Source organism: Salmo salar, chromosome ssa10 (genome assembly GCF_905237065.1).
Source record: "Salmo salar chromosome ssa10, Ssal_v3.1, whole genome shotgun sequence".
NCBI classification, from domain to species: Eukaryota; Metazoa; Chordata; class Actinopteri; order Salmoniformes; family Salmonidae; genus Salmo; species Salmo salar.
This window is the reverse complement of record NC_059451.1, coordinates 40535365-40548959: the sequence shown is the minus strand read 5'-3', so window position 1 is coordinate 40548959 and position 13595 is coordinate 40535365. Positions and strand designations below refer to the sequence as shown.

The window sequence follows — 13595 nt, the reverse complement described above, 5'->3', positions numbered from 1 at the left end:
AGTCTGGAAACGCCGTGGAGAATGTTCTGCTGCCTGCAACATCCTCCAGCATGACCGGTTTGGCGGTGGGTCAGTCATGGTGTGGGGTGGCATTTCTTTGGGGGGCCGCACAGCCCTCCATGTGCTCGCCAGAGGAAGCCTGACTGCCATTAGGTACCGAGATGAGATCCTCAGACCCCTTGTGAGACCATATGCTGGTGCGGTTGGCCCTGGGTTCCTCCTAATGCAAGACAATGCTAGACCTCATGTGGCTGGAGTGTGTCAGCAGTTCCTGCAGGAGGAAGGCATTGATGCTATGGACTGGCCCACCCGTTCCCCAGACCTGAATCCAATTGAGCACATCTGGGACATCATGTCTCGCTCCATCCACCAATGCCACGTTGCACCACAGACTGTCCAGGAGTTGGCGGATGCTAACTCCAGGTCTGGGAGGAGATCCCTCAGGAGACCATCCACCACCTCATCAGGAGCATGCCCAGGCATTGTAGGGAGGTCATACAGGCACGTGGAGGCCACACACACTACTGAGCCTCATTTTGACTTCTTTTAAGGACATTACATCAAAGTTGGATCAGCCTGTAGTGTGGTTTTCCACTTTAATTTTGTGTGTGACTCCAATTCCAGACCTCCATGGGTTGATAAATTGGATTTCCATTGATTATTTTTGTGTGATTTTGTTGTCAGCACATTCAACTATGTAAAGAAAAAAGTATTTAATAAGATTATTTCATTCATTCAGATCTAGGATGTGTTATTTTAGTGTTCCCTTTATTTTTTAGAGGAGTATATATTCTATTTTTCAGAACATTAACCATGTGTGTTCTCTTGTTTTGTACTGTTCTGTAGTTCAGAACCAATGATTTGTCTGACACTGGAGTTGCTTACCAAGATGACATTGAATGTTCCTGAGTGGCCTAGTAACAGGTTTGACTTAAATCGTCTTGAAAATCTAGGGCAAGACTTGGAAATGGCTGTCTAGCAATGAACAACAACCAACTTGACAGAGCTTGAAGAATAAAACAATAAATAATGTGCAAATATTGTACAATCCAGGTGTGCAAAGTTCTTAGAGACTTACCCAGAAAGTGATACATTTTTTGGAAATTTTCTTCTACTTTGACATTACAGAGTATTTTGTGTAGATCATTGAACAAAAATTACAATTAAATCCATTTCAATCCGACTTTGTAACACAATAAAATGTGGAAAAAGTCAAGGTGAGTGAATAATTTCTGAAGGCACTGTAGTCCCCAAAAGGGTTGTAATCATAGCGGAACCCAGAACCGTTTTTTAATGGTTCTTTATAGAACCGTAAGGTTCTGTATAGCACCATACAGGGTCCATTTATAAGCTTATGAGCATGGTTGTTTATAGAACCTTCAAGAAAAGGTTCCATATAGTACCAAAAAGGGTTCCGCTATGGTTACAAGCTAAAGAACCCTTACTTGGAAACATATAGAATCATTTGTATTTAGTGTGTATCGTCAAAAATATTGTAATCAGATTAGATACTTTTGAAAAACTAGATGACCTCTAGATGATTACTTCTTGGATCACTTTTAGAAAGGATGTTTCTGTTTTCTCAATGACATTCAATTCAGCATTGAAAAAAAAAGCAAGTTTAAGTTTGTTCCACCTGAGCGAGTATGACCACAAGTCAGAGACCACTATGGTGACACAGCAAATGTGTTTAATAGATTCTCTTTGTCTTCTTCTAATGCCTGTTAATGGGAAAGTAATCAAAAAGTAACTTAAAGTAATCAGATAGCATTACTGAGTTTGGGTAATCCAAAAGTGAAATTACTGACTGCAATTTTTGACCACTAACTAGTAACTGTAACGGATTACATTTAGAAAGTAACATTCCCAACCCTGCACACACGCACTCACACAAGCACACACGCAGGCACACACACAAACATACACACACACACACACATACATATACACACAATCACAGTTCTTCTGTTCTCTGCGTCTTTGTGTCAGACTCCCACTCAAACGAAGGAGAAAGTCATCCGGCGGGCGCATGTGGCTCAGAGGCTCCCAAATCATTAGCAGTACCCCCTCCTGAGAGTGTGGGTGGACCACTTTAAACTCCACAACCAAAGATGACAGGCGTGGGAGAGAGAGAGGAGAGGGGAAGGGGGGAGAGAAAGAGAGAAGATAGAGAAAGAGAGAGAGAGAGGGGATAGGAGAGGGCAAAGGGAAGAGAAAAATAAAGAGTAAGAGAGAGGAAAGAGAGAGAAAGAGAGAAGGAGAGGAGAGAGTGAGAGAGGAGAAGGGGAAAGGAAGAGAAAAATAAAGAGTAAGAGAGAGAGAGAGAAAGAAAGAAAGAGAGAGAGAGAAAGAGAGAGAAAGAGAGAAAGAGCGAAAGAGAGGAGAGAGAGAGAGAGAGAAGATGAAGGTAGTCACGAAGCATTCCCCTTCTTTGCCACCCACACACTGAGAAAGAAAGACAGTGAGAAGGCAGATTTTTACTGTGTGTGTGTGTGTGTGTGTGTGTGTGTGTGTGTGTGTGTGTGTGTGTGTGTGTGTGTGTGTGTGTGTGTGTGTGTGTGTGTGTGTGTGTGTGTGTGTGTGTGTGTGTGCTCTACATACCCTGCGCTCCCTGTCTGTGTTCCTGTAGGAGAGTGTGATGAAGTTGAGGTCGGTTGTCTGTGAGTCTGTCTGACGAGCCTCGATTAGCCGGCCAATGTAGCGGTTAACCCGTGTACCAGGCGGGTGCTGCACGGAGCCCGAGAACGACGTCCGGCTACGCACCTTCTCCGATGCCGTCCGCAACGCACGCCTCTGTCAGGGACACGGGACAGAGGACAATGTGCTAATATTAGGACAGCATCAGAGTCACAAGGACTTGAACCCTAACCACAGGAGAACCTGGAAGTGGCCGTTCAACCTTTATACAAATGTTAATTCCAAGGTTATATGAGTTATTATACTGTAGGTCCTACAGCTTATATAGTTTGGCCGCAAACAGTTATTGGAATAAATAATGAATCATGGCATACAGGAAAATATAGGAAACATACACTCAATCCGGGTCGGACCCCCCTTTGCCCCCAGAACAGCTTGAAGGAAAACATTCCCCACACCATTGACACCAGACAGGATGGGGCCATGGACTTACGACAAATTCTGACTCTGCCATCAGCATGACTCAACAGGAACCCGGATTCGTCGGACCAGGTGATGTTTTTCCAATCCTCGGTTGTCCAGTGTTGGTGATCACTTGCCCACTGGAGCCACTAATAAACTGGCCACTGAGTGTATACCAACTGTATTGGTAAGAATAACATTCCCTTCAATTGATAATGCCCGCGTTAGTGTATCAAACGGTGAGACTGTGAGTGTATCAAACGGTGAGACTGTGAGTGTATCAAACGGCAAACCGTGCCAATACAGCCTCCAAACACCGGCTTCGAGGGCATTATCACTTAATTATCACTATTATACAACGGGTTAACAACATATTCAACTATTTTCATAAAAACAAATATTTAGATTAATTTATTCATACTATTTCATCCTTCTACAAGATATAGTCCCGACACAATTCTAGGGTTGCTACCCAAGCCGACTGGTCATTCGTTCTATCGGTTCGTGTCACGTCCTGACCAGCAGATGGAGCTGGTGTAGTAGTTTGGGGGCTCAGGACGTGGCAGTCTGGTGTGTGTCTTGTGACTCCTGATCAGGAACAGCTGGGAATCGTTGTTCCTGATTGGGAGTCACATATGTAGGAGTTGTTTGTCACTGGGGTTTGTGGGTAATTGTTTCTGTTTGAGTATTTTCCTCACAGGACTGTTTGCTGTCGTTTTTTTGTTCATTTTGTAGTGTTCTCTTGTTTATTTGAATGAAAACTCTAATGATGAACACATCCTCTGCTGCACCTTGGTTCCATCTTCCAGACAGCCGTTACAGAATTACCCACCAACAACGGACCAAGCAGCAGAGGAAGGAGCAGCACAAGGAGAGGCACCAGGAGAAAAGCTATCTGGAGTCATGGACTTGGGAGGAAATCCTGGACGGGAAAGGACCATGGACTCAAGCTGGGGATTATCGCCGCCCACAGTGGGAGATCGAGGCGGCGAGAGCTGAGAGGCGCTGGTATGAGGAGAGGGAGCGCAACGGACACGGGAGGCAGCCCCACAATTTTTTTGGGGGGGGCACACAGGGAGATTGGCGGAGTCAGGTGGTAGACCTAAGCCAACTCCCCGTGCTTACCGGAAGCAGCGTGGTACTGGTAAGACACCGTGTTATGCTGTGGAGCGCACGGTGTCCCCAGTGCGCGTTCAAAGGCCGGTGCGCTACATACCAGCCCCCCGCAAGTGCCATGCGAGTGCAGGCATCGAGCCAGGGCGGATGGTGCCAGCTCAGCGCGTCTGGTCTCCAGTGCGCCTCCTCGGTCCAGGTTATCCTGCGCCGGCGTTGCGCACTGTGTCTCCAGAGCGCTGGGAGGGTCCAGTTCGCCCAATGCCTGCTCTCTGCCCGTGCCGGGCCAAAGTGGGCATTCAGCCTGGAGTGTGGGTAAAGAGTGTCCGTACCAGAACTCCAGTGCTCCCCCACAGCCCGGTTTATCCTGTGCCTCCTCCTCGGACCAGGCCTCCAGTGGGTCTCCCCATCCTGGTCCATCCTGTGCCACCTCCCAGGACCAGGCCTCCAGTGGGTCTCCCCATCCTGGTCCATCCTGTGCCACCTGCCAGGACTAGGCCTCCAGTGGGTCTCCCCATCCTGGTCCGTCCTGTGCCACCTCCCAGGACTAGGCCTCCAGTGGGTCTCACCTGTCCAGAGCTGCCCGCCAGTCAACAGTCGTCAGAGCTGCCCGCCAGTCAACAGTCGTCAGAGCTGCCCGCCAGTCAACAGTCGTCATCAGAGCTGCCCGCCAGTCAACAGTCGTCATCAGAGCTGCCCGCCAGTCAACAGTCGTCATCAGAGCTGCCCGCCAGTCAACAGTCGTCGGAGCTGCCCGCCAGTCAACAGTCGTCGGAGCTGCCCGCCAGTCAACAGTCGTCGGAGCTGCCCGCCAGTCAACAGTCGCCAGAGAGGCCAGACTGCGCTGAACTGCCGGAGAGGCCAGACTGCGCTGAACTGCCGGAGTGGCCAGACTGCGCTGAACTGCCGGAGTGGCCAGACTGCGCTGAACTGCCGGAGTGGCCAGACTGCGCTGAACTGCCGGAGTGGCCAGACTGCGCTGAACTGCCGGAGTGGCCAGACTGCCCTGAACTGCCGGAGTGGCCAGACTGCCCTGAACTGCCGGAGTGGCCAGACTGCCCAGACTGTCCCGAGCGGCCAGACTGCCCCGAGCTGCCAGACTGCCCAGACTGCCCCGAGCTGCCAGACTGCCCAGCCTGCCCCGAGCTGCCAGACTGCCCCGAGCTGCCAGACTGCCCAGACTGCCCCGAGCTGCCAGACTGCCCCGAGCTGCCAGACTGCCCCGAGCTGCCAGACTGCCCCGAGCTGCCAGACTGCCCAGACTGCCCCGAGCTGCCAGACTGCCCAGACGGCCCCGAGCTGCCAGACTGTCCCGACTGCCTGGAACGGCCAGAGCCTGAGCCGCCTCCAGGATAGGTGGGTTGGGGAGGGAGGGTGTAGCACAGTGCCGTCGTTGACGGCAGCCACCCTCCCTTCCCTCCCTTATTGTTTAGGGTTACTGTTTAAGGGTTTTGTTGGGGATTTTGTTTGTTGGTGGTTTTTTGTTGTTGTGGTTAGGTGCATTCCGGGGTCTGCACCTTGAGGGGGGGGTACTGTCACGTCCTGACCAGCAGATGGAGCTGGTGTAGTAGTTTGGGGGTCAGGACGTGGCAGTCTGGTATGTGTCTTGTGACTCCTGATCAGGAACAGCTGGGAATCGTTGTTCCTGATTGGGAGTCACATATGTAGGAGTTGTTTGTCACTGGGGTTTGTGGGTAATTGTTTCTGTTTGAGTATTTTCCTCACAGGACTGTTTGCTGTCGTTTTTTGTTCATTTTGTAGTGTTCTCTTGTTTATTTGAATTAAAACTCTAATGATGAACACATCCTCTGCTGCACCTTGGTTCCCTCTTCCAGACAGCCGTTACAGTTCGGTTGCCAGAGACGCGACCCAGTCATTAAGTCGTTTGTTCTAAATGTTCTATTGCCATACTACTGGCTGGCAACGTTCTTATGCCTTGCTTGCTAGCAAGCCAACTACGGCTAACTTACAGTCACGTCAAACAGTGCAGCCAGAATAACAACAAATTAGCCGCATTTGCATTTATTTAAGCTGTTTTCTAGTGACATTAACACCCATAACAATGAGCTAATGATGCGCAATATCACCTGGTATAGAAAATGTGCTCTCTCATCGGGACACTTTTGTTCAGAGGAGCTAGCCAACAACACAGCTAACACAACACCAACACAGCTAACACAGCACCAAAACAGCTAACACAACATCAACACATCTAACACAATCACTTCAAACGGAAGCTGGAAAGACCGCAAACTAGCTGCATTTCGTTTTGTTTGACCTGTTTTCTATTGACATTTCTTGGTATATGTTCTTAAAAATTATGATTTTAACTGGCTGAGACAAGCTGTCTGTCTGCCTGTCTGTCTCGTCCCAACTCCCGACCCCTAAACGTACATTATTATGGAGATCAAATTTAAATATTGAAACAATCTTGCAAATATCAAAGAGACAGACCACAAGTTTTATACAGATCTCCGCTATTGAAAAACAATTGCTAATCTAAAAGAAATGGGAGATAATGTCTAGATGCTTTTTACAGTGGAGATCAAATGTATAAATTGTCTGGCTGGGCTGATGAGACAGTGGATTACACAGTGAGATGGAACAGGGCTTTAGTCGGTGGTAAATTGTGGAATAGACACCGGCTGGTTTTAACCAATCAGCGTCCATGATCAGACCCCACCCGTTGTACAATTGAATTTTATTGGGTGTCATAATGCTAGCATTAGCAATCAGTTCTACAATGTAATATTACTGGGTGTCAAAATGCTAGCATTAGCAATGAGTTCCACAATGTAAAACTTTTGGGTGTCATAATGCTAGCATTAGCAGTGAGCTCTACAGTGAGTTCTAAAGCTAGACAAAGCCCTGACAGTTATTAGAGGATTACACAGTTACAGGGCTATTCCTGAGCGAGAAATGATGCCTCCACACACACACCAATCATAACACACTGAGTCATCACTGAGTCACAGTTTTCAACACACACCCACCCTATAATATAGCGGTTTGTTTTGGTGTTAGAGTTAGCAATGATATCTGTTGCCTTGGTTTTAACCAAGTTTCTGTAATTTACACTGTGAGTGTGTTGGCACAGGGAGGTTTATAGGAGTGATACAGATTAGCGTGTGTGTCTGTGTGTGTGTGTGTGTCTGTGTGTGTCTGTGTGTGTGTGTCCGTGCGTGTGCGTTCAGGATTAGGAAACCAAGCAGGATTTCACAGCTGGACATAAAAACCCGTTAAAAGGTTTCTAGCACTCAGACATATTATTTCCCAGAAATACGAATACACACACACACACAACACCCACACGCTAACAGCAACACACACACACACCTTGTCATCGTCGTCGCAGGTCATGACGTTAGAGAAGGGGATCTCCGCCTTGAACATCTTCCTACAGTGCATGAGCTGAACCAGCAGGTAGCACACTGTCTTAAACTTCATCTTCTTGGCTGGCTTGATATCCGACAGGATCAAACCTGGGAAGATCTGAGGAGAGAAAGGAGAGAGAGGGAGAGGGGGAGAGAGGGGGAACAGAGGGAGCAGGCAGAGAGAAAGAGGGTAGGGGAGAGAGAAGGGATGGGGAAGAGAGGGGAAAGGAGAGGGAGTGGGGGAGGGGAGAGGGGAAAGCAGGGGGAAGAGAGAGTTGTTTAAGTACTAGAGAAAGATCGTCAGCCTTTATAATAGAAACTCTATAAAATAGTCTATTAACTGGTAGTGTTATGTGATAGAGTCTAATAACTGGTAGTGTTATGTGATAGAGTCGAATAACTGGTAGTGTTATGTGATAGAGTCTAATAACTGGTAGTGTTATGTGATAGAGCCTATTAACTGGTAGTGTTATGTGATAGAGTCTATTAACTGGTAGTGTTATGTGATAGAGTCTAAAACTGGTAGTGTTATGTGATAGAGTCAATTAACTGGTAGTGTTATGTGATAGAGTCTAATAACTGGTAGTGTTATGTGATAGAGTCTATTAACTGGTAGTGTTATGTGATAGAGTCTATTAACTGGTAATGTTATGTGATAGAGTCTATTAACTGGTAGTGTTATGTGATAGAGTCTAATAACTGGTAGTGTTATGTGATAGAGTCTAATAACTTGTAGTGTTATGTGATAGGGTCTATTAACTGGTAGTGTTATGTGATAGAGTCTAATAACTGGTAGTGTTATGTGATAGAGCCTAATAACTGGTAGTGTTATGTGATAGAGTCTATTAACTGGTAGTGTTATGTGATAGAGTCTATTAACTGGTAGTGTTATGTGATAGAGTCTATTAACTGGTAATGTTATGTGATAGAGTCTATTAACTGGTAGTGTTATGTGATAGAGTCTAATAACTGGTAGTGTTATGTGATAGAGTCTAATAACTTGTAGTGTTATGTGATAGGGTCTATTAACTGGTAGTGTTATGTGATAGAGTCTAATAACTGGTAGTGTTATGTGATAGAGCCTAATAACTGGTAGTGTTATGTGATAGAGTCTAATAACTGGTAGTGTTATGTCATAGAGTCTATTAACTGGTAGTGTTATGTGATAGAGTCTAATAACTGGTAGTGTTATGTGATAGAGTCTATTAACTGGTAGTGTTATGTGATAGAGTCTAATAACTGGTAGTGTTATGTGATAGAATCTAATAACTGGTAGTGTTATGTGATAGAGTCTAATAACTGGTAGTGTTATGTGATAGAGTCTATTAACTGGTAGTGTTATGTGAGAGGAAGAGAGAGAGATTTAAAATGATCACATCAGGACTATCAGTCCTAACACTTCCTGAGGAAGAAAAGATGAGACAGATCAAAGAGTGTCTGTGTATGTGTGTGTGTGTGTGTCACAATCCTATATTAGCGAGGACTATAACGTATTCACCCACTCCTATGAACGTGTTTGTGTGTGTGTGCCTATCTGTGTGTGTGCATGCGAGAGAGCATGTGTGTGTGTGTGTGTGTGTGTGTGTGTGTGTGTGTGTGTCTGCCTGCTCTAGATGATACGTTAGACCTCTTGTGGTTATCAAGTGTTTCAGGTACAACAACTAAAAACAGACAATTTAAACTGAGAGCAGTGTGACAGTATGATTCACCTGTATGATCTATGTGTATTATCCACATGTATGATCCACATATATGATCTATGTGTATTATCCACATGTATGATCCACATATATGATCTATGTGTATTATCCACATGTATGATCCACATGTATGATCTATGTGTAATATCCACATGTATGATCTATGTTTATTATCCACATATATGATCCACATGTATATGTGTATTATCCACATGTATGATCTATGTTTATTATCCACATGTATGATCTATGTTTATTATCCACATGTATGATCTATGTTTATTATCCACATGTATGATCTATGTGTATTATCCACATGTATGATATATGTGTATGATCCACATGTATGATCCACATGTCTGATCCACATGTATGATTCACATGTCTGATCCACATGTATGATCCACATTTATAGAGCATTACTGGGACTAGGGGACACTGACCCACACCTTAATAGGATAAATCACCTCATAGGATAAATCATTCAGTGGAATCATCATGCGTGAACTCCGGAGTTGAATCCTCCGCTGTCTAGAGTAGATTACACAGAATGGTGCAAAGGAAGTTGAAGTTGACTAATCTGGGCAACCAAATCATACATGAGGGGTGACCAGCCACTGCATTAGGTTCTGGGTGGAGCACAGGAGATGTTGGACTAGTGTAAGTAGCGGGACCAGGATATGGACCCCGGTGCACTATAAAAGGAAATAGGGTGCCATTTTGGATTAAAACAGTATGAGTCACTGTGTACCTTAAGTCTGTTGGAGGGTACAATGTAAGATTGTTGTGGTTGTGTGGTTGTGTATATACGGTTATTGGACTGTGTGTGTGTGTGTGTGTGTATGGTTGTGTACCTTTCGCCTGTGGGAGGGTACTATGAAGAAGGTCTCAATGTTGTGTTTCTGTAGGAAGGCGTGTCTATCATGGCCAAAGCCAGGCTCCACCTCATAGTCTCCATTCAAACACTCTAGAGTAGTCCTGGTTATGTGGACCTTACTGAGGGAGGGGGGGGTGAGAAGGAAGGGATATACAGGGAAAGTGGAGAGAGAGAGGTAGGGGGAGTAATTATGGATATGTAATTCATTAAGGGAGAATCAGAAACTTTTCATCTCTTCCAGGTTTGAGATAGATCATTAATCATTAATTACATTTCAGTTCATCTATTGAGCACACTGAGATTGGAATGAAATGGATCCCTACCCTGCTATCTCTGCCCATTAGTTGGTTCTTGTTTACTTGGCTCCTGAGTGACACAGCGGTCTAAGGCACTGCATCTCAGTGCTTGAGGCGTCACTACAGACACCCTGATTCGAATCCAGGCTGTATCACAACCAGCCGTGACTGGGAGTCCCATAAGGCGGCGCCTAATTGGCCCAGCATCGTCCGGGTTTGGCCGGTGTAGGCCGTCATTGTAAATAAGAATTTGTTCTTAACTGACTAGTTAAAAATAAGGTTAAATAAAATAAAATTTAAAATACTTTAATTGCATTGAATTGAAAGCACTCCCCTTTTTGTACACTCAACATTTCACGAGTCTAGGACAAATAAAATGCATTAAAAATAGCTTCTGTAGTTTTGTGATTGTATGTTCATAAATAGTAAAAATGCTTTTGAAGTTTCAGTTTTGGAGATACAAGGCTTTCTTTCAATAGCGAGACAATTCTTCCCCAAAAGAGCTTGACAAAACATTCCATGTCATCAATATGTGGCGTTTCCCAAATGACACCTTACTCCCTATATATGGGCTATTCATTGGCTCTGGTCAAAAGTTGTGCACTACTGTATATAGGGAATAGGGAGCCATTTAGGACTCAGCCATAGTTTCCAGTAGTCATACATACCCAGGCAGTCCTCCTGCCTCCATCACATTGGCCAGAGTGACATCATTGGACCAGACATCATACTGCCACTTCCGGAGTCCCAGAACCCCACAGAGTACCCGGCCCGTGTGCAGACCCACACGCATGTTCAGATCCACCTCTGTAGCCTCCACCACAGACCTAGGAAGAGATAGAAGCCTCGTGAAATGTACAGACTCCTTCTAGCCTAAAGCATTGTTGTAGACCGCTTTATATAATCAGAATTAAAAAAAAATCACTTTGAAATCTTAAACTAACAAGTGGTATGCTTTTGCCCTTTACTTTAACAACGGGTACAGGCCTGAGTATGCACTCTTAGAAGTAAAGGTGACTGGAATAACCTTTTAAAAATTGCCACCCGAGTGGAACCTTTCCAGTTTAAAAGGTTCCTCGAGGAACCCCTCTGAAAAGGGTCTTCGAGGAACCCCTCTGAAAAGGCTCTTGGAGGAACCCCTGTGTAAAAGGCTCTTGGAGGAACCCCTGTGTAAAAGGCTCTTGGAGGAACCCCTGTGTAAAAGGCTCTTGGAGGAACCCCTGTGTAAAAGGGTCTTCGAGGAACCCCTGTGTAAAAGCTCAAACCAGAAACTTATAATAATATATTGTAGAGGTGACAGTCTATCAGAATATTGGAGGTGTGGCTTCTTTGAGGCGTGGCTTTCAGACAGTTCTTTTTGGACACCCTTTATGTTAAATGTTATTCCTGTTCATCATGCTAAGTTTCTACACCACAAACATAAATGTTCCTTTAATATTTATGCATATTACATAGTGATGGGAAACTGTGGCTTCCTGAACCTTTTGGGCCTTTCACGAAATTCTGCTGAAGAATTGTTAATTATTCAGAGCTTTTAACAGAGTGCATATTAGTGACATCTGCTGGTCAGGAATAAATATCAGCATGTTTGATGTTTAACCCTTTCACACGTACCATCACACGGGGTGTGATCGTTCTACAGTGGTCCCTGAAGCGTACGATCACACCCCGTGTGATTAGAACACTCATTTAGAACGGCCAGTTTCGAATGACACAACAATCAGCATTTGAGCTGGCCACACTTTTTTCAGAAACTATTTACACAAACACAGTCCTTACAAGGTTATCTCCAGAATGTGAGCAGTTTATTTTTGGATGCAATGTTCAGATATTCATAGAAGTATATATAGCACAACACAATCATCCTAACTGGAAAAATGTAGGCTACATTTGTCCTAGCGCTAACTGAGGAAAGATTGACCCAACACAAGCAGTCATATTTTCTAACTCTCGGCTGACGTAAACTACAATATGAATTAGCTAATAGCAATTACTATGTATAATTAATCACATCACGGGTGAGCTCACCATTGATCAAAATAATTAGGTAAAACACTTTCTAGAAATCAAAAGTTATCCGACGATTAGTTTCAGCGCACAGCCATGCATTTTTTCCTCACAGAAACCGAAGATAATAAGAGAAGACAAGATGAGTTTGGTCTGTTTGTTTGCATGTTGAAGGGGTGTGTCATCTACCGTCTTTCACATCCCACCATTCATTTCCGGAAGTCCTCAAAAAATGAGTTAACTCTTACTCACCTCATTTTGTTATAACATCTTTGGTCAAACAGACGATGACGTGAAACCCAGAATGCATTGTATGTCAACAAACATGGCTCCATACACATAGCTGGAATTAGCTTAGCTCATCATAATCAGTACAACCTTCAAAACATTATTTTACACACATACTATGCGCCCATTACAATTTATGCAAAAATCGGAACGCATGATTTATCACGAGTAATTGAAAAACGTGAATAAAATACTAAATATATCAATAATACCACACAAAACATTGTATGATAGTGATTTATTGATACAAATGGCGCGTGCAGGCAGTCAATCACGGTAGCCTCTCACTCCCACTCTGAGCCATTCAGTGTTGTTGTTTATGTAACAATCACATTCTGGAATGGAGAGAACGTTTGAACATCACGTGCATAAAAAAACTCACGCTGGGGCGACCGTTAGAGATATTTGGAACTCACGCGTGAAAGGGTTAAATAGACTTGTTTCCCATTGCATCCATCAAAACTTTGTGGCGTAATGGACAGATGTGTGCGTTGGTACACTCGTTTTAGTTGTGGGGTTCCAGATTCTGTGATATTATTTAGGACGCTGAAGACAAAAGATTATCATAGGCTACAATAAATAGTATTGAACAACAATGGGAAGATAATTTTTCAACCATAGCCAGGATTTAATCTTATTCCTATGCTGGTGTCTGATCCCAAATCCCCATCCCTACCTGCTGAACTACCGTTCAGGTACTATAAACTCAAACAAATCTAAGTAAATTGGTAAATAAGCTGTCCAGTGGAGGTTGGTGTTTGAAAGCAACTTTGAAGATGACAGAATCAGCGGGATCTTGCATTTTGCAACACACGGTTCGAAAATGCATGTGATCGAACAA

At 44.5% G+C, this 13595-nt stretch overlaps 1 protein-coding gene across 1 annotated transcript in view; it reads right to left on the bottom strand.

The window, feature by feature from the left end:
- adcy1a (adenylate cyclase 1a) overlaps nt 1-13595 on the bottom strand; it is a 167819-nt gene that overhangs the window by 23151 nt on the left and 131073 nt on the right. Inside the window, exons 6-9 of the mRNA XM_045687762.1 lie at nt 11128-11286; nt 10141-10282; nt 7549-7704; nt 2602-2793 (exon numbers count right to left, since the gene is read on the bottom strand). Of these exons, the coding sequence (XP_045543718.1) occupies nt 2602-2793; nt 7549-7704; nt 10141-10282; nt 11128-11286 (649 nt within the window). The remainder of the gene's footprint in view (nt 1-2601; nt 2794-7548; nt 7705-10140; nt 10283-11127; nt 11287-13595) is intronic.